Below are 22,586 nucleotides of genomic sequence, written 5' to 3'. Positions count from 1 at the left end.
TTCGAGACTATTATCTATTCGCAAGTATTGACGCGAATAATTCATGCTCATGTCAACGTTGACAACATGGCGGATTAATGTTGATGGGGCTAATTAAAAAATGTAAATGTCGATATGTTAAATATAAATATGGTACGTATCATTTCTAAAAGTCCTAAGAACTCTACCTAATCTATGGTCCTAAGTGTATGTTAGTGTTTCATTATGAGGGGAAATGGGGAGCCTAAATAAAAGTTTGACCCGTGTTTCTTTCTCGATGTTCATTTAATACTTTCTTGAAAACAATTTGGATTTTTTTACGCAAAAATTGACTCACTTTTCTATTTAAATTACCTAGTTAATGATTTAAATTACGAAAACCTTGGGTTGAAATTTGGTATACATCCTGCTTTCACTTTAGACCATCTCAATTTTACTGAAATTTTTTCGGTAATACTTGTTTTACAAAGTTTTTCTTATTTCTATATTTTATAACCGTTTTAATGAATGTGGAGACCGGTTTTTTTTTGGGTCACAAAATGATATTAAACAAACCAATCAAAACAAAATTTTAATATAGTCACGCAATAGTGGAGATTTAAAAAGCAAATCAACGCTTTCTAAATGATTTATTCAAGAATTCCTGGATCAAATCATATAATATGGTAAAAACATTTAAAAACCAATATTGATATTACAAATTTAAAGGTAAAATAACCGTAACAACAAAATGCATCATATTCTATTAAATTACAAATTATATTAATAAATTATAAAAAAAAATTCACTGCGTATGCTCACTTTTCTGTTTCTTCACATCGGGCCCGTCGTTATTTTTATGCCTAATAATACGTTTGGCTTTAAGATACGACAGAGTATCCCGATTAGTTTGCCTTGGAAATTCACTAATGTCCGGCTTGGGATTTAACACAGTCTGGGACACAAAATCACCTGAAACGTTGTCGTTTGAAGGCTTCATAGGAGATTGTGAGTTTTCGTCCTTGCTGGTTCCTGTAGGGGACGTGTCCAGTCCCAATTCTCCCACCGACGTGTCGATCGCTGAACCAGACTCATCTTTCATGTCTTCGAGGTCTTCTTCGGTAGGAAAGTCTTCATCTTCCATCATTTCTTCCTCCTCGTCCTCGGGCTCCCGCTCCACTAGTTTACCTGTAAAATTCTAAGTTATTTCCGAATATTTACGTGTGCGAGAACCTACCGTTAAACGTAGGAAACGCTATATCCGGTAACATCCCTACGTCCTTCCCGTGGTCCCTCATAAGGTCTTTGATCAGGTTCGCGATGTCCTCCCTTTTCTTCGTCACGATTATTTCCTCGAACCAATTCTTTATTTGCAAAATCGGTATGTGGTAATCCTTGATGGGATCCTGAAAAGCGCACGTTAATTTCATGGAGTCAGTTCGAATTTTGTCAAAGTTACCGTGAAAAATTGCTCGACGTATTGGAGAAGATACAACCCGCAGTCGGTGAAGTTGTTCTGTTGGGGCACCTTGGGGCTGGCGCCTTTTATCACATCTTTATTGTAAATTCTTTCTTTATTCAGTTTGGCCTTATATTCGCACGTTAAATAATCCCTCAGTGTGGCAACCACACGACTCCTACTAGCTCCCGCTAGGGAGTCAAATATTAATATACAGGGCCTAAAATTAGAATAATTTCATTGGATACCTAAGGAACAGCATTTATTAATCGTATTTTGCATAAATTAAAAATAATAAAGTAGTAAAAGTTGCAAAAACAAATTGTTGCTAATTTAATGAAATATCTAAAAAAAATCAAATCGATTTGGTCAATTTGAAAATCTCAAATAGAATTTGTTTTGAATTTTTCATGAAAATCATTTTTTTTTAATATATTTTCTCAATATAAATATGTATAGTTGGCACCGAATAATCATCACCGATTTTTAGTTATGATCAATTTTTTTTTCTAGATCTAGATACATTAATTAGAATAGCGGAAAATAACATAATTACTGAATGTGCGCTTAGAATCAAACAAGCACATCATAATTTCGTCCGAGATCATGATCAACATGAGACTGAACGAGATTTTGATCAATATCAAATAAAAAGAACAAACCTCTTATCTAAATAACCTTGACTGGCAACACTGAGTTTACACTATAATTCAATAAAAATTTTGGTTGGCAACAATGGCGGACACTATAAACTGATAGTATTACAGTTGGCTACATTGACTGACTTTATTATTTAGTGTTTGCTACAGTTGGCAACACTGGTAACAGAATATTTGATTAAAAAAAAATATATTCAAATGCCTAATGGCATTTGAATATTATTTCATAAAAATGACACTTACATTTTATTTTGTACCAGATAAGACGTGTTTAATGTTGGGGACACCTAAAATTATTTTTACCCAGAAAATCAAAAATTGTTTTGTTTCCTGTAGTTGGCAACACTAATTTCAAAAACAAAAATTGTGAATAGGCAAAATTATCAAAAAACGAAAATAAGAATCCTTATCCGTATATTCTAAGACAAAGCAAATATTCAATATTATAAGCAACATAATTCAATAGTTATTTAATAAAAGTCTCAAAATGATAGATCAGCCTAATTATTGATCCATGAATCAACAAGCAAATGACCTATACAGCTTATAGGCTCAGCAGTAGCAGTAGTTCAAATGTATCAAAATGAATCTACTGGTGGCAACACTGCCAATCTAAATTGTACACTAGAAGAAAGGATTTAGTGAATACATCACGTTATGGTAAAATGTGAGAGAGCAATTTTTAATTAGAACATTTTTTTTTAAATATTTCTAAACTTTTTCCGTTTCTGCTGAATTTCACGTTAAATATTTACTATTTTATTTTTTAAAAAGGTGGTTTTTCACTCACTGTTTTATTTTGGGCCGAGGTTCCTTAGGGTGTTTGACGGGCGTACTGGTCGTGATGGGAATCACCGGAGTTGGTGGGATGCTAGCAGCGCTCGACGTAACTGAGGATTGTGAAAGAGGTAACTCATCAGAATCATCGGAATCTAGCTCACTGTCATCACCTTCAGCTTCGTCTTTATCGCTCATATCCGGGTCTTCACAGACTATCGGTTTTTCTACTTTCTCTTGCTTCACGGGAGTTATGGAAACCCCGGCCACACTGGCTGCTACCGCGTCTTTTTCTACATAAGAAAATAATCGTTGAGGGTACAAAATTTGTTTGTACTTTATCCGTTGTCGCCGAAAGAATCGATACTTACTTTTTTTCCTGGATCGTACTTCCAATTTGTACGGCTTCCCGTCCCACGTCTGGCAGCCGTCCATCCCGGGAAAACAGATAATAGCCAAGAACCAATGGGCGTTTTCGTTTATGGGGACTACTACGAAGTCTTTTTCAAACAAATTCACTTTCTTCGTCCAGGTCTTGACCCTAGCGTGCCTCTTTTGGGCAGGAGACAGAGAGGGGTCGAGCTCGGCTGGTTGACATTTTCTAATGACAAAAAAATGTTTTATGCAAAAAAGGCTGGCTACATTTTGCAAAATGGCCAAAGTAGGGTTCATACAAAATTTCGTTGTTCATACAGGGTTTAATCAAAAAGTAACGGGAATTTTCAAATTGCGCATGTTGTATCTTGTCTATCGAGCTGATTCTTTTTTTGTTTATTGGTAGCAGTGACAGTGACGTACCTGTCAATTTTTAGGCAGCTGCCATGCTTAGTTTGTGTTTGGAGCGCGAATGAGTAAGACATAGTTTTTCTGAAGTCAATTGAAGAACCAATATCTTCGAGGTATGTACCAGGCTCGGTTGCTAAACAGCAACTCGGGATTGAAATATTTGGATAACTTGTTCCCACATTTATTTAGCCATACCCATATACAGATCTGGCCGAACGAAAAGTGCAGGTGGTAGAAATGTATACGCTCAGTTGAAGAATGAGCATGCGGGCAAAGAGCAATGTGCAGTTTCTCTGGCCCATTGTGTTGTCAAAATTCAGTTGTCGACTAGTCGCCTAGCAGTGCAGTGCGGGAATGCGGAATTTGGTGTGAGTCAGATAATTTTAATTTATTATAGGCACCCTTCTAGTCATCATTCATATTACAATTGCGAAAGGGAAAAATAAGAGGGATATTTGATTTACTAATATTATTACAACATGGCATTTTGGAGACCTTTTGAAAGGGAACAAAATGAAATTTATCATCAATATAATAAAATTGTCTGAGGACATAAATAATTAAAATATGTTGTAGGTCAAATGAACATATAATAGAAATGTTCTACACATTATATACAAATTATTACAATTTTCTACCTTTAGCAGAAAACTTTTTTAGGGACACCCATGAAACTCATTAAATTTGATTGCTCGGTTTTTTTATGCATGTTCAACTGACTTCGGAAGAACTATACCTCAGTGTTTTTAGTGATTTTTTGTGCGGCGAAGGGTCGGATCAGAAAATTTGTCTGATATTTTGCGTTAAAAATGGAATTAAGTGTAGTGCAGCATACTATGTCACAGCTACGGGATTATCGATGGTAAAAATGTTTTTAGGAAGACCAAGAAGACATCGAAGATGAGACGAGACCTGGTCAAATGTGAAGGTCCTCCTAACTGTTTTCTTTGACTACAATAAAAAATTTTATCATAAATTACAAGGTTTGCGCAATTTGTGTGAGGCAATCAGGAGAATACAACAAGAACACGAGAGACAACTTGTGTATTTTGCACTACGACAACGCACCGCCGCATACCACTTTGCTTATCCGACAGTTCTTGGCAAAACACAACACCATTGTGATACCGCTACCACCCTATTCTCCAGACGTAACCCCTGTGACTTTTTCCTATTTCCCGAATTCAAAAGGACATTCAAAGGACGTTTTTCAACAATAGACAAGATAAAGGCAAAATCGCGAATCGCGCTCAAGATAATACCTACAGAGACGTTCCACCGGCATTTCTCAAACTGGAAACACGTTGGTATAAGTAGTGATATCACAGGGGGACTACTCTGTTGGAGACGGGATAAAAATTAAAGATTAAACAAACCCTTTCTCACAAAAAAAAATTAACAATTCCCGTCACTTCTTAATCAAACCTTTTATGAGAACGAAGTATTACAGAATAACTCTAGGGAATTTACTCTTGATTGTCGTTCTGTATTATCCTGCGTCATAAATAATTCCAAATGTATTACACTCCGACCATTGTTTTCACTAATTTTTAAATTTTATCCATTTTTGTTAATTGCAAGATGTAGCAAAAAAATTTTTAATTTTTATGTTCGGTAGAGTTGGGCAATGATTAAACAAGTCATTCATTTGACCAACTATTCAGAAAGAATCGTGTGTATCGATTCTATATTTGAGCTGCAAATTGTTCCAATAAATTGCAACATTTGAATTGTTAAATTTTAAATTACTCCTAAACTTGTGAACATATAAATTACAACAAATACATATTTGCAATTCCTGAAATGAACCTTAGTTAAGCGATAAAATATGTGTTTGTTTATTCAACTGCCTCTTTTTACATAAAAATTGCAATTTCATTCCAACATTTTTCAAATGACGGTAAAAAATATTAAATAATTTTATGCGAACTACACACTATAATTTTTTTGATGAAATACTCCTACTCTATAATTTTAGTTAAGAACACTGAAGTAAAAAAAATCAATTGTACAATTCCATTGGTAACATTGGCCAATGCAGTAAAAAATTCTTTCAGTGTAAAATCTGTTAATGTAAAACTATTACTTGACTTATCCACAAACTATTTTAAAATTTTATGTCTAGCCCCCTCTCAACCCTTAAAAAAAGATATTTATTAATTACAAAAGAATTAAAACTCTTATCAGAAGTAAAATAGTTATGTTGTCAACACTGGTGAAAAACTGAAGTTGGTAAAGCTGTTCTAACTTCACAAATTATGGACCAATATTTGGTAACACTGCTAAAACTACATACTATTGGTAACACTAAATACTGTTGGTAACACTGAAAATGTTAAATACTATTGGTGACACTGACATGACAACACTAAATACTGTTGGTAACACTAACATCACTATATACTGTTGAAAACACTGACAATACCAAATACTAATGGCAAAACTGAAAGATTATTTGGTGACACTGAAATTCTAAAGTTACTGATATAATTGTCAAATTGCAGCTGTGCCAAAAAAAACGTTTTTGAGAAATTTCATAAAAATTACTCACCTAGAGGCTTTGGTTGGCTTCGTTGTTAATCTTTTATAGAAGAACGTGGAGAACACGTGCACTTTTTGCTTCTGATCATTCGGCAGATTTTCCACCAAAAATTTCAGGTAGAAGTCGATGATGACATCGTTCAAAAATTGGTCTTGCGCGAGACAGAGGTAATCCTCAGTATTTATGGTTATCCTGCCCCGACCTTCCGGAGGATAAGTCAGGAGCTGTTTCACTTCACCAAAACCCCTGGGAAAAAAAAAGAAATACATCCAAATTACAAGTGTTACAAAATATGTAGCTCGACATACATCATCTCTGAACAGACGTGGTAAAAGCTTCATTACATGTTTAAACATTGCAGATACACAGTATTTGACTTGAGGATGTGTGCACTTGCCCTAACCTGATTTTTGTTTCATTAAATTGTTGCCACTACATAAATATTTATGTTCATGTTTACAATGGTGCATATTAGATAAGAATGATAATATATAAAACAGATTTTTTTAAATGTAGATCATAGCAGTAGGATGTCTTTATTTTAAAAACTAAATAGGTAATACATATTTCTAAAAATTTTTTAGAAATTGACAAAAAAAACCTGTAATGATGGCCCAAATTTTCCACCTTCTTGCAGAAGTTAAAATCACAAATTGATCCAAGAATACGGCACCTTCGAACAACAGGTGTGCACAGGAAAAATTTTGGATTTTTGGAAGGGGTCAATGACTGTTATGACCCCATTTCCTACATTCATGCTTTGATTTATTACACAAAATCGTGTAACGTAAGATATCTTTTATCTTCCAAAGAATCTCTTTAATATGAAAGTATTGTATCTTGAAAGAGGTGCCTAAATTAAATATGGCATAAAGTTCTGTTATTTTCCTAAGGAATTTGTTATTAATTACTTGACCTACGTTTTTCTAATATTTACATTTTACAAGATTTTCTGTTATTAACTGATACCAAAGATATATTAGTGAGTCAGTTAGTAATTAAAAAATTTGCGTAAAGGTGCTATTGGACTATAACTCGATTATTTTTTCTAGAGTAGTAGTTGATTATTCAGATATTAAAAGAAAGTCCGTTTTTCTTTAATAGTTCAACCACTTTCACAATAATCCATTAAGTACTTAGATAATAGTTCAATAACTATGAAAGTAGTTGATATTATTGGAAAGTAGAACTAGACAAAAAGTAACGGAATACTAATCAGGGTTCATAGTTCAAAAGTAATATAGAATTCCCTGACTTTTCCAGGTTTTCCTTTACTTATGCCAGTTTTCACAAAATTTTCAGTTGCAAACATCAAATTCGCTGACTTTCATGAATACTTTTAAAATTCTCTTGACTATTCCATGTTTTTATGAAGAATAATGAATTCCCTGACTTTTCCCGGTATTCCCGGTTTTCCAGGTCATTATGTACCCTGCTAATTATGAGAAATTATTCATTATTCTCAAAAAATCTGCATAATGAATACACTATTAGTATTCGTAGAAAATGTACGGATACTGATTATATTCACGTTGAATTAAGGGGACATATACAATGACAACGATCAGAAAATCAATTTTTTTTAAACAAATTCTACAGAAATTTCGCATGACAATTCGATTTTTGCCTTAAATGCATGCCATTTTTTTTAAATTTCCATTTTTCCATTTTTCTCAAGATCACATAGAAACTAGTGATGTGTCGTTCATGAACGATCCGGTCATAATGACCGAATCTTCTAAAAGACCCGTGACTGACCCGTTCACGTTGTGGGAACCTATCGCTCATTGTTCATGTGAGCAGAAACTCAATGCCTGCAGATCTGAACTGGAGAGCTGGTGTTAGATTCATGTTGTGCGACACTATCGCTCATCGTTCATTTGAGCGGAAAGTTAGTGCCTGCAGATCTGAACTGGAGAGCAGGTGTTGATACAGAATGAAAGTCTCAAAAGATCGACTCGAAATGATCTTTTGGGTATCATTATCATCATCAATCATTATTTATACAATCAAATGATGGTGCTGAATGGAATGAAGGTGCCGAAATTCCAATTTTTTACTGATGTGAACCTTACATGATAATATTGTAAAAGTAGATACCCATAAAAAATTCTTTGAATTTTTCTGATATGGTTTTAATAAAAACGCTGTCATATAAAGAAATATTTATGTAATTAATAATAAGTTGCTCCTNAGATAAGTTCGAATTACCGATATTTTCGGATTACTGTATAGTAAATATATGTATGTGCATACAATCTAATCAATAGGTAGAAGAGCTTACAAAAAATACCACCTGGGAACAAAAAATATAGTGATATAGGAAAAAAATTCTAAGATAGTGTTTTTCCTGTATAAGTTGCTCCTCCTTTAAAAGACATCATTTTGGAACAAAATAAGTTGCATTTTGCCTTATCGCCTCAGACTCAGACTTTTTTTAAATTTTAACCAACAGTGGAATATAATACAACTGCGAAATTGCCTCAAGGACTGTGTTATAAAACGAAACTAAATAAAAATTTGTTTTAAATTTGAGATGTACTATAGGCGCTTTTAAGGCCTCCTCGCAATATCTGTATTATTTTTTTGCATAAGCATTAAGCAATACATTTTCTGACGTGATTTACATTATAGAATGTGTCTGGAATTAAATAATGCATTTGTTTCTTTAAAAAAATACAAATATAAAAAATATATGGCCATAAATCGATCAAATGTTGATAGTGCATGTGTAGGTGCAGGAAGATAATAGCCGCCGCAAACCGTAACAAAAAAGGAATTCTATTGCATACGGACCGACAAAACGGAACACCGAATGAAATAGATTGGATTCAATACTATTTCGTTATCGTTCATACTAACGGGTCTTCAGGAATGGATAATTTTAATAATAGACCTGGAGACTAGAATACGTTCACATTGAATTAATAGAAATATTAAAGTTGTAAGCAGAGACACACAAATTATTTTGCAGCGTATGTATCAGTCATAATCACTGACTGTGTTCATGAAAATTATTATAGAGGGTGATTCACAACTTATCCAAAAAAATTTGAGAATAACTGCGGCTTGAGAAATGGAGACTACCTTAAAAAAAAATTTGAAGTTGTAGTACTTTTAACCATTACATAGCTGGACAACTGTAGTCTCTAACGTCATTCGCAATATGCATTGAGAGACATGTGGCCTCAGCGACTCCGGATATTGAAATCTGATGTTACAATCGTCATTGCGATAGTGTTTAGAATAGTTTTTTATTAGTTAGTGTCAAAAATGGGGTGGTGTATAGCAACTCGGAGTTGATGGATATCGCTTTAATTTATGGTGAAGCAAGACATTTGTATTATGGTGAGGCATTTGTGTTATGGTGAAACAAGACAACATTTGTGTTAGTTCGTAGAAACTGAGTAAGACGGACCCAAATGTGTTTACACGTCAGTGGACAAAATTTTGAACAGTTGTTGTAACATCAGGTATGTCAAATTATTTTATTATTTAAAACAACAAATTAATTTTATTAATTAATAACAATAGCAGCAAAAGCAGTTGAATTTGCTGATATAAAATAGATGCTATTATAAAATTCTGTTTATTCCTGTGCTTGAGAAATTCTTAGTTNCATTTGTGTTATGGTGAAACAAGACAACATTTGTGTTAGTTCGCAGAGTGAGTTAAGACGGACACAAATGTTTTGAATTTTGAACAGTTGTTGTAACATCAGGTATGTCAATTATTTTATTATTTAAAACAACAAATTAATTTTATTAATAACAATAGCAGCAAAAGCAGTTGAATTTGCTGATATAAAATAGATGCTATTATAAAATTCTGTTTATTCCTGTGCTTGAGAAATTCTTAGTTTTTGTCTGCTTTGACCACACTTTGCCGCTATGCCGGTCGCATTGTGTGAGGTCAGTTTTTACAGTGGACCAGTTTCCAGTGCCGTGCAGAAGTGTATTTTTAAATCATTTTCGAATTGCCCTTTTTGATTTTTTCTTTACAAAATTGTATTTGTAAGAGTCCCCTGTACATCCAATTTTTTTTTTTTTTTGGATAAATTCTGAATCGCTATATGTCATAAGCATTCAAGAGGTTAATACAGTTTTCAAAATATTTAAGATTTTCAGTTTCTCTTCTTCGATACAGCCTAACTGACAGAGAGCAACCTGCTAACTTACAGGTACCATGAACACAAGATCAGTGTCGTCGCTAGACAACACAATTTTTAAATTTGATTATGCAAGAAATAACTGTTATACAAGCTAATGCCCTGACTAGCAATGAATTATACCAGCAATTTAATTGTTAAGTGAAATTAGCTACTTTTTGTAAGTATTTGGCAATATTTTTTTTTTTTCAAATGGGCATAATTGGTAGTTCAATTACCTTTTAAAAAAAAAATTTAACATTTCTGATACCACCAACAACATTCAGAGTTAGGAACTCAAATATTCTTTACAATTCTGATACTTACCCTAGCCCGAGCGTAGCCTTAGACAGCTCCTTCGGGCAGGTCTTAATGAGGATATCGTTCGCCTCTTTGACGTTCAGCTCATCCAGAATGCCGGGCGTGCCCCCGTATATTAACTGAAAGTTCTGTTTATCGTCATCGTTAACCTCGTCCGGCAAGAGGGTCACCCTACGGTAAGCCTCCTCCTTCGAGGATAGGGGATCGTAGTAATAATCACCGTCGGGAGTCATGTCTAACTCCTCCCTAATTGTCTTGGCCAAGGCCGGGTTTAGATAATAGAAGAATACAGGCAAGGCCTTGTTGAAACTGGCCAGTACCTTGACGATTTCCGACTTATCAACTTTTATCGTTCGTACGTCGGTTTCGCAGTTCGGGTGGGTCACCTTCATTATGACCTGTTTCGAATCGATTATGACCTGTGGAAAAAAACACACATTCGTAGCATATTTATGTAAGGCAATTGTAAAACCGCATACCTTCTCAGGTGGAACGCAACGGTACGAGCCTATCCTTATTGTTCTACACTTAACTGATGTGCTTACGAATGTGTCTTCCTCGTCTGATTCCAATGCAACTGAAAAATGTGTTAATATAAAAATTTTAAAAACAATTTGTATATGGTTTGTTTTTATAGTCAGCAACCCTATTAAGACATGGGCTTAAAGAGATAAGTTCGAATTACCGATATTTTCGGATTACTGTATAGTAAATATATGTATGTACATACAATCTAATCAATAGGTAGAAGAGCTTACAAAAAATACCACCTGGGAACAAAAAATATAGTGATATAGGAAAAAAAATTCTAAGATAGTGTTTTTCCTGTGGAGCATAAACGGCGAAGTTAACCTAAAAAATTCATAGAAGTCAAAAAAACGATTTTTCGCTAATAAAAAAAAATTTGAACTCCAATTGAAGAAAGTTAAATGAGAAAGTTGTAGCTATTAAAACAACCTATCGATTCGTATTTTTAAATATATCGATTGCTATATCACTTTTCGAGACATATCGAAAAAATCGCCAAAAATAGACTTTTTTTGTTTTTGTTGTATCTCTTGCAAATTAAGGTTTTGAAACTTGTTACTTGCTGTAAATGTAACCCTCGGCAAGCAAAAAAGTACCTTTTTTTAAAATTAAAATATATTAAAAATTTTTCGAGTTATAAAGATTTTTCTAAAAAAAAGTCATCTTGAAAATCGGCTCTTCTTGCTCGACGCAAAAAAGAGTGATAACGATTTTATTCATTTCAAGTGTCCAAACATGACTGAAAAAAGTAAAAATTTTTTGCTCGCGTTTTTCTTGAATATCTTTTTCAATTTTCATTTCTCGATGATGTCTATTACAGGAATCGATTGCTGGCATTTTTACGCAAATTTAAAAAAAAAAAAATCGCTCTACAATCTTCTGGAGCCGATAATTTTTTTTTCAAAAAATTCCACAGACTGCTATTTAAGTGCTACAGCCACTTCTGAATTTTCAATTGTGCGTCAAACCGAAGCATTCGAGCACGGCAGCCGAGCGGGGGTCAAAAGCGCTCTTACTTTGAAAATTTTCATTATCTCGACTTCTGGACCACGTACAAAAATTCTTTTGTACTTAATTATTGTTTTGTACTTAATTTGGAGTAGCTCGACGAGATAAACCAAAATATGACGTTTACGACATCCTCAAACGCATAATTACCCTTTGAAAAAAAATATCATGTAGTTGTGTTAGCGGTTGCAAAAATAAAATCTGTGGTTGTAAAAAAAATTTTTTGAAATAAAGTGTTTGTTTAATTGTAATGCATCTGAAATGCAATGTGAAAATTTTGAGACTCCAAACATGTAATTTCTTCTTCTTTCTTTCTTTTGACGTGTTTGAATCACTCATTGATGCAACAAATTATGTGGAAAATGAAGTTGTTTGCGTGGAAAATATAGGAAACGAAACCACGGAAGAAGAAAATGATCACAATCGAGGGAATGGAAGAGAAGAATTGAAACTTAAGAGTGATACTTACATAAGCTGTGAAAATAAAAAATGTAATCAATGAATATTTTTATACCACGTAATTTTCAGTACGATAATTAATTAAATATTTGGTAATACTTTTATAACAAAAGGATATAATTACCATAAAACGTACTTACTTCATTTCACAGACAAAAATTGAAATGTTAAACAAGAGGTGAGAGAATTTTAGACTAAAGGAAAATTACATTTAAAATTTTTTCGTGATTTATTTCTATTCTCTTGTTCATCAAATTCCATTAAAAAAAATTATTATTTTGTTGATATTCATTTTTAGAGGTCGCTCGAAAACATAGGTACACTACTTTGAAAGTTAAAATAATTATGAGTGACTTTTAGAAATTAAAATATCGATTTGAAATTTTCAGAATCGAGATTTTTTTCAACCTAGAAAATGATAAAATAACGAGAAAAAAAATTCAATTTTAGACGATTTTGGAAATTTTTAAAAATCTTGAGCGACCCCTAAAAAAATTTTTTTTGAGCTGATTTTTTGAAGAGGCTCTTAAAACATGATAAACTAACATATTTTCAAAAGAGACACGAAAAAAAAATATTAGTTTTTTTTGGGCCACCCTAATAATTTGTTGTATTATACGGGTGTAACTTCAAGTGGAGATCATATTTATATAGACGCTTCTTTTGACCATTAGAAACACGCAAATTCCGTTGTAAAAATTTAATTTGTTGGACGCTGGACAAGCTAGTGTAACCTCAAATAACGACACACTTTAATCGTAGCACATGCACAGTTCCACACCACTCGCTCCGAGTTACTTTTGTTAAGTGGGCGTTCGCCACACAAACAGTATTTAACATGTAACCTAGCAAAAAAATTTAACAATAAGCAATACTGATAAATGAAATACACAAAAATAAACAGTCCTTGCGAGTCTCTCAGTTCTTACAGACACTTTAATATACCACCTTCGTCGTGGCTTCCCTCTGAATAATGGTCCTTAATTAGACAACAGACCTGTCTACAGGATAGAAAAAGCACCCTGTTGATGGTTTCCAGCGATGAAAAACATTCTAATTCACGGATGTACTGTCTCCAAATGTGGAACAACACAAAACCCCCCTTCGCTTCATCACCACTGACCCGCACTATCTCCCTTTACATGCACTGTAGATTGTCTACAATTCATGTACAGGGTGATTAATTAACAATGGGAAAATCGAAAGCTGAAGATACTACATGTGAAATGATGACCATTGGTGCAAACATGCCTTATGCGAAAGTTCATAGTTTCGGAAATACAGGGTGTTGAATGTTAAAATTTTAAATCGTTTTTTTGCGATTATTCTGAAAATATGTAGGTTAGGAACTTGAAAATTTGTGAGCCTATATTTTTTGAAGCGACGAATAAGATGCGTGTTACAATTTCAGCGTTGCTCATAGAGGGCGCCACTTACAACCAATTTTACCGAAAATTTAGTTAATGCAAATTCGATTTACTTAGTCCCATCGATAGGAATTACTTTCCGAAAAACAAGCATACTGATTTCTTACAATTTTTTTTGAAACACTTCAAATAAATATACGTCAATATATTTTATAATACATTCAGTGCCCCCCACATCCCATTCCGCAACCTCCCACGCCTTACAAACCGCCGATCTGAAACTCATCTTACCTTTTGGTTTAACGATGCTGTGCTTCTGGATATCGTTAGTCGAGGGTTCTTTGGTCACAGGGCTAATAGTTATCGAGGAGCCGAGCTTCTGCAGAATATTATCGTCCTGTAAAAGCCAAGTCATTTAATCGTATCGACGTCGTTTCCGTTCACTTACCACTTTCGTAGGCTTATCTTCCTCCTCCTCATCAGAACTAATCACTACGCTCTCATGCTCCACGACCTTAGAAGCTTTGGTAGCCTTTTTCTTCGACGGACTCTGGGGCTTCAGGTTAACTAAAAAAAAAAATAATAATAATAACGATCGGACCGTCAACTATGACAAAATCAGACTCACTCGCTATCTTCGGTTGCTGGTGCACGCCTTGGAGGTCCTTCTTCTGCCCGTTACTGGAACGTATCGTAGCCGGAATTGCTTTCACGTTGTCCGGCAGCTTCCTGCCGCACCTTATACACTTGGCGAAGTCTTCCGAGAGATATCCGCAGCCGGCGCAGAGCGCTAGCATGCCAGGAACGAACTTGGGTACCTCCTTGGGCGGTTCCGGCGTGGGGACTTTCGGAGGCTCAGGCGGTAATTGGGTGTTAGGCGTGGAACTGGGAGGCATCTGTTGGGGTTCAGCTTGAGGCTGAGGCGCGGCAGGTTGGGAGGCGACAGGTGGAGGTTGAGAAGGCGGAGAGGATTCCTCTTGCATTGGTGGTGATTCCTCCTCCTAAATAGAAATGTAGTATAAAAAAAATAATAATACGTGATTTTGAACTTGCCTCATATCCGAAGCAAGGAACATTGCCGACTGTAACGATGTAGTTGATGCCATTGGTGTTGGCTTCAGTTACTTGTATGTCGGTGTCGTTTCGAAACGGGACATTCACCTGCTCCAGGATTTCCTGGATGGTGCATGCTTCTTTGGGTAAGGTGAACGTGATGAGTCTCTGTTCACCGTTCTCTAGAAGTACTAGCATCCTTATAGAGTCGGAAAATTCCTCTCCAACGGGAGTATTCTCTGAAATAAGGTACATGTTTTTTGTGTTCAATTGATAACTACCTAGAAAGTAGTTCAAATGTACCAATTTGATAAACAACCAATATTACTTATATATTTTTGTCCTTAAATGATAGAAGTAGTTACACCATTCAATTGGTACTGGCTAGCAAGTAGTTCAAATGTACCAATTTGTTAACTAATACGACTGGTACTTTTTTCCCTAAAATGGTATAAAGTTCCTGTCCAACAGAAGTATTCTATGAGGTGCAATAGAAGTTTTAAACATTTAATATCAGGAATGCAAAATGCACTGAAAAAATATGCAAAACCAATACAAGGTTCTCTCTTCACGAATATTTTATTACAAATAAAGTGTTAGCTGCTTTACAGAAAACAAAAATAGATTTTAAAACGGCTGTCAGACTGGTTTTTTGTTGCTTTTTGTTTTGGTAGTTCTCAATTGTCTTTGAAAATCAAGAAGTGTCACAACATAAGGTTATCGTTATTCATTAGGTCCAAAATAGTTCAGCTTATAATTAATAAATATTTAAAATCTTTTGTTTTCATAGCAAATTCTCATGAGAATGGCACCCTTGACTATTACTTCCTAGCAAGTAGTTCAAACGTATCATTTGTTAAACAACTAATATGACTGCAATACGACTGAAATAACAGTTTCACTATGCTCAAAAAAAAAATGGAATTTTAAAATAAAATTCTACAATTATTAATTTGCTATATTTAATACAAAATATAAGGAAACGAGCACAATCCTCAATTAAATTCAGTCTTTCAGGTTTAAAAATGTGGGCTAGTCTGTTTTTTGTCACTTTTTATTTGTCGTTCATTATGAAGTTATCGTTATTTACCAAATTCTAAATAGTTCAGCTACTAATAAATGTTTTAAAACTGTGTTTTATATAAAAACAGTCGTAGAAACGGCGCCTTTAACTAGAACTGCCTGGTTCAAAGGTACCAATTTTCTGAACAACTAATATAGAAGTTTTAAACATTTAAAGTATACGTCTACTTTAAAGACATAAAGTTAGTTAAGTAAGACTTTAGTGACATAAAATGCAGGAAAATTCAAGGCTACCAATTTTAAACACCATTATAAGTTATAAATAACGATAGAAATGGGCGTAATTGTGTAAATAAGGATATCACAGCTTCCGCCAAATTTGCTTCACTTTTATATTTTTCTAAATTGCCTGTTAATGATAATAAAAAAAAAGATCAAGCGTTTTGCTACATTAGTTTATCTTACGAAAATTTCTGAAAGAAAAAGAGCAAAGCCCCATTAAAAGAATTTTCAACAACAAAAGATGGATCTTATAGTAAAATAGATAAATGAAATTGTTAGTTTATATGGATTTATTTGTCGTCCTCCGTTTTCCTAAATAATTTAGTTATTTAATTGCTTAGAATCTTTTTCTTTGTAGTAAACACCCTTTCGTACCGCTGAGCAAGTAGTTCAAATGTACCAATTCATTAACCAATTAATATGACCCCTGTACAATTTTTTTCTGAAATGATATAAAGTTACCTATTATCTTCTGTATCTGAGTAGACGGGATGTACGGCGGCAAGGGCCTCTGCTGTTGCGGCTTCTGATTCGGCTTTGGCGGCTGAATAACGTAATTCGCCTGCGACTGCCTCGCCTGTTGCGACCTCTGCATTTGCTGCTGCTGCTGCATCAACTGATTTTGCATCTGAGTCTGGAATTGCTGTTGGGGTTGAGGCTGGGGTTGCGGCTTAGTCATCCCCTGTTGCTGCGCTTGATTCATCATCGCGTATCTAGCTGGATCATTGACCTGCGGAGGTGGCTGTTGTGGCCTCGGCTGTTGCGGTGGGGGTGTGAACTGACTAGCGGGATTGCGGGACCTCGCCGGGGGACGTGCGGGGCTCGGGCGAGGCGTCGTCTGCCGAGGGTTGCCACGTGGGGTGGCATTGCGCCTCTTAGCTGTGGAGTTGGCTGGGGCGGTCGGCGGAGCTGGTTGATTTGGAGAACTAACCGGTTGGTTTCTATGATATTAGAAGAGATGTTTTAAAACCAATTTATAGGACAAAAAGATTTAAAAGTATCAATGATATTAGCAGTCTTTTGGTTTACCAATACATATTTGTATTTTTGTAGCCAATATTTGACTTTATTTTGATAAAATCATGACACTGATGGTACAATCAATGTTTTTCTTTTCGTCTTAAAAGACTTGCTCCAGGTTATCAATATAAATGTTATATCGAGGAATTCAGATAAGAGAAGCATACTTAAGATGGAGTTTCACTAGCACAAAATATAGAATTTTAAAGGTTTCCATAAAACCATGACTTTGTAACAATATTTGATGTGTTGTTAGTAATTCTCAGATTTCATACTTCAACTGATTTCAATGTTGATCCAAATAAAGAATTTGTTGTATTTCTCAATCTGTAGATCAAGTTATTGAGACATTTTTGGATATTAAAGGACATCCCATTATTTGTGCACATCAATCTACAGGATTAATAGGATTTGACTGCAAATTGTGGCAATCAAGAACAAAACTAATTGTGGACAAGAATTTTAAATCATCAACAAATTGTAGAAATTAAGAATGTTTGAAAAAATAACTTGTCATTAATAAATGCGTTGAGAAGAAATGGGCCTAGACGAGAACCTTGTGGAATATTCGAATCAAACCATGATGGAAAAGGATCTGAGAAACCCCACCCATCCAGCTTGCGAATAAAGAATGTATGGTTATTTTGTCGAAAGCTTTGGGGAAGTCAGTGTAAATAGCATCTACTAGTAATATTGTAAATAAAAATAACAATAAACATTTTACAGAACTTACAATTTGAATAATTATGGAAAATTAAACGTTTGTGGATGTTTCCGACTTAAACTATTGTCAGGAAAAAATTTATATGAAGAAAATGATCTTTCAACTTTACAGAAATAATAAATAATGATTCCGACATATTAATTGCTGCAGGTGGTTTTCACTCCCGCATGGATCTCGAAAAACGACCATTTTACAATATCAAAGGCTTTTTTCGCGAGCCGCAAAGCGCCCCGACGTTCTTCCTTTGTGTCATAGGGGTATTTCAGTGGAGGCTTCTCCGCGTTTTTCTAGGTAAATTTTCGCTTTCCCGGGAGTCTGTGGGAGAGAGACAGAACCCGACAGGAACGTCCACCGACGGACATTTTAAGAGTCGATTTAGAATACTAAAGATTTTTTTTTCGAGGCCCGATTGGGGGTTTGCTCAATTTTTACACGCGAGATTCGTCCTTTCTCCGTCGTCACGGGATGTTTTCGAAGGGTACTTTTTACTTTTTAATGTCGAAATTTGCTTTTTAAAATGGTTCTACACCGTGCATCTCTCTCATAAATACTGTCGTTAAGCCCGGATTATTTCGCCCAAAATGCTATTTTCGCGGCGTCATATTTTCCTTTGTGGATACGGCCAGCACCGGTGCTCTGTCTGAAATGGAGCCGGAACTTCTTTCTCTTTGCGTACGAGCAGCTCCCGCGACCTGCGAAGTCCCATTTCTGCTACCGGGACGCTTTTCTGAAACCGCGTCGCAACGTTCTCTATCTTCTATATCGCCCTCAACTTTTATTAGGCCGAAGGCCCGAGAGAACGGTCAACTCCACATCAGCGGAGTTTGCCAACCTTTCTAGTTAGTGTATTTAAAATAAATAAAGTTTCTCAAACTATATATTTTGTTGTACTTGTAATGCAAGATTCAGACCTTAATAATGCTTAAAACTATTGTTTATATAAAAATGCCTCGTACCTTTGCTGCAAAGCTGCCCTTTTCTGCTCTGCAATCATCTTCTTATATGCCGCAACAGATATAACAGTGCCATCGGGAAGGGAAATCGCCTCTTGCTCGTCAGACGATTTCTGTAATAAAAAATGTCGATCCTCTTATATCCACCGCGATAATTTATGCATATGGGCATAATTATAGTACATTTAAGTAATAGACCTTTTTTTTAAAACAACTTTTGACCATTGACCATTTTTGTTTGGACAAATTACAACTGACCGTTTGGTTTTTGCTTGCTTAGTCCCATGTTGTCATATCACATCAGACGGATTAATATGTAGTTCACTTAGACACCTGCGATTCACAAACTGAACGCAGTGCTTTAAACAATAGTAATAAATCCTTTTTATTATGATTATGATTTTAAAAAATATTTCAACTTATCAGATCAGTACTTATTTTTATTTAATTATTTTTTATAATGTTTATTTTATAAAACAGCAAAAAACAGTTAATTTAAAACATAACAAAAAACTTTACTTGCAATTAATATTTAACAAATCGTACAAAAAATATAAATTCTAGACATTTTTTTTAATATTACATGGTTATCCTCACTGTCAAACAAATATGGTGACTTTAAAGTAACACGCTACCTCGCGAAGTCATAGCTGCCTGTTTTTCAGTTATTTTCCATTGTAGTTTCACTCTTTGCCATTCCGTTAATTTCATACAGTTCGATTAAGAAGGTCTGGCCACATCAATAAGAGCATTGATGCAACTAGTGTCGGGTGCTGCCCAGTGACGGCGCAGACAAGAGTTAAAGTGTAGTTTAAAAAACTAACCATAACTAGACTAACTGATTTAAAAAAGATTATTTCAGATTTGTGTTCTGGAGAACACATACTATTAACCCCAAAAACTGACCCCCCCCCCTCCACTTAAAGTTACACCCTGTATTTTCAAAACAGGTTAACCAAATCTAGGCATAGTACTAATTAGTTGCATTAACTGTGAATAAAATACAATTTCATTAATATAATTACAACTTACGATTTCCATATCTTCCATGTCGATTTGTGGCTGCGTGTTGATCTTCTGCTGCTGCTGCATTTGAGCTACTGCTTGAAACCGGGGATTGACGCCCTGGTTTTTCTGCAGCGGTTGTCCGATCAGTCTCTGCTGGACCTGCTGCTTGACCTGTGGCTGCTGATTAGGATTAACGAGCTTCATCTGCTGTTGCTGATTGGGATTCTGTGGGCGGACTTGCCCAGGGTTCTGCAGCCTGTACTGTTGCTGGTTTAAACCCATCGGTCTCGCCATTTGATTTGGCGCCGGTTGACGTACTTGTAGCTGTGGATTCGGTTGCCTTACTTGGTTAGTGGCTGGGAGTCTCATAGGAGTCTGGTTCGGACTCGGTTGAGGCTGCTGGTTGGGATTTTGTTGCCTGAGTTGTTGGTTGGCAACTGGAGGCCTTGGCAATTGGCGGTTCTGCAGTCTAGCTGGCTGCTGCTGGGAAAAACAAGGGATAAGTTTCTATTAAGACTGAACGCAGGCGGTCTTACTTGTAAAAGTGGTTGTCTTAGATTCGCCCTAACTTGCCGCTGAAGCTGGGCAGGATTTACCACTTTATTGGTCACAATAGTGTTGCCTTGTGACAACTGGTGATTTAAAACGATGGGTTGTTGGGTTAATTCAGGCTGCTGACCTGTTTGTTCCATTACGACACGATCGTTTGAGTTACTGTCCATATAAAATATCTGTTGTGTTCCATTGGTTAGACCATCTTGAATAACAGCGTATTGCTGTTGCTGCACATGTACCTGGGATTGCTGGATTTGCTGCTGCAATTGGACAGATTGCTGCTGTACCTGAACCTATACAAGAATTCCTTTAGAAAAATATACTATGCTGTTATTCGTAGGATATTAACAGGAGCCTATATGTTTTTATATTTATTTTATCAGATTTCTTCATGAAAATTTACTATCATGAATATAAAAACATATTCATTATACACCAGATGTTGTACCTGTATCTGTTGTGGCTGTATTTGTTGACTTTGATAAGTAATTCCTGAGGTTTGGTCGATAACAATTTGTTGCTGTTGACCATCTACCACCATCAACTGTTCTCCGGAAGTTACGACAATCTAAGAGGTGTTAAAAGATCGTAAGTTCTTAGAAAAATTAAAATTGAACTCTATAAAATTATATTACGTAATAACTATATGCTTAATATGAATTTAATTTGACACAGTTACATTATTATGGTTCAATAAGCGACAGGATTGAAACCACATGTTTTGTGACAGAAACTTATTCATTTCAATTTCGGTATTTAATATCTCATTATTTAAAGTTCAAAACTAAGAGTTTATACCTAAAACGGGTTAATAGTAGCATTCTCAAAATGTTTGTTTAATCACATTTTAAAGTAATAACATCTAGATACTTGTTTCAGATATTTAAAACTTAATTAAATCATTCTTACCTGCTGTGTTGGATACTGAGTTTTATCGGGAGAAATCATATATTGGACTGTCTGGTCTTCGACATTATTATAAAACTGTTGTTCTGAACTCTTATCACTTTGACTCAATACTTCATAGTACTGGGCCATAATTTGAATTAAAAATAGTGCATCCTCATTGCAGTCTGGTTGTACAACACGTGTACAAGCAAACCTCAAATCCGATGCTTAAGATAAATCAATCGACTAATGCCAGAAAAATATGAATAACAGAAACTTCCGAAATGTTTTCACAATATACTCTCAACGTTCAGTGATCGTTTCCAAGACGACTGTTTAGAATAGCAATAAATATTGTGTTCTATACCTTTTCCTCATATAGGATTGGAAAACACATACTATTTTAAGGTTTAATGAAGAAAAACACGTTTAACTACACGTATTATTAACACTTTTCACAATTAAAGCCACGATAAGATACTAAAATGGCGTGTCATTAGATTGCGTCCATAAGCAGCAAAGGCCTTCTACATCAGCGCTCTCTTTTTCCGACAAATTAATATTTTTTGTGAATTAATACGACATAAAACACTGTTTCAGTATTGGAAAAGTTGTACGATGTATTGTAATAATTTAATGAACGTTAAATTAAGTATAATTCTCAGTTTTCAGAACTTTTGTTGATAACCTTTGCGACGTTGTCGGATTTCAATTACAGAAGAGTGTGCAGGTGCTCGAAGAGCGGGATTTTTAAACGGATATCCAGCAACCAATGAATTTGTACTCTAAAGTCACATGATAATAACTGACTGGTTTATTGGATCATGTATGTTTACGTGTTTCTATAACAACGAAAATGATGAAATATAATTGGTTGCTGATTATACTAAAATATTACCGGCAGATTTTAAATATATAACCTCAAAAATAAATTTAGACAGGTTATCTTAAACTTGTCAACGTCAGTTATAAAAATAAAGTAAATAAAAATGTTTACTTGGTAATTAATTTTTGCCGTAATAATTCACTTTTAAAATAAGTGTTAGGATTGTGTATCTTTTTTCTTGTT

At 34.9% G+C, this 22,586-nt stretch overlaps 1 protein-coding gene across 2 annotated transcripts; it reads right to left on the bottom strand.

Moving 5' to 3' along the window:
• Positions 1-707: 707 nt before the first annotated feature.
• Positions 708-22,168, bottom strand: LOC108909755. Of its 2 annotated transcripts, none has more exons than XM_018714167.1 (19): positions 21,885-22,168; positions 21,539-21,658; positions 21,078-21,197; positions 20,611-20,922; positions 20,099-20,557; positions 19,070-19,179; positions 16,832-17,310; positions 15,065-15,303; positions 14,640-15,012; positions 14,460-14,578; positions 14,303-14,408; positions 11,129-11,226; positions 10,656-11,068; positions 6,191-6,427; positions 3,225-3,454; positions 2,867-3,146; positions 1,418-1,637; positions 1,196-1,364; positions 708-1,146 (listed from the first exon to the last, which is right to left on the bottom strand). In XM_018714167.1, exons 1-19 carry the CDS (start codon positions 21,912-21,914, stop codon positions 764-766), a joined length of 4,497 nt encoding a protein of 1,498 aa, XP_018569683.1. In that variant the 5' UTR covers positions 21,915-22,168; the 3' UTR covers positions 708-763. The 2 variants fall into 2 exon arrangements, with proteins under 2 accessions (XP_018569683.1, XP_018569684.1); XM_018714168.1 differs by having other exon boundaries at positions 20,099-20,554.
• Between the last annotated feature and the right edge of the window lie 418 nt (positions 22,169-22,586).

The sequence above is a fragment of the Anoplophora glabripennis genome, unplaced genomic scaffold (genome assembly GCF_000390285.2).
Source record: "Anoplophora glabripennis isolate ALB-LARVAE unplaced genomic scaffold, Agla_2.0 scaffold410, whole genome shotgun sequence".
Lineage (NCBI taxonomy): Eukaryota > Metazoa > Arthropoda > Insecta > Coleoptera > Cerambycidae > Anoplophora > Anoplophora glabripennis.
Note: the sequence above shows the minus strand (reverse complement) of the source record. Positions and strands in the feature narration are given on the sequence as shown.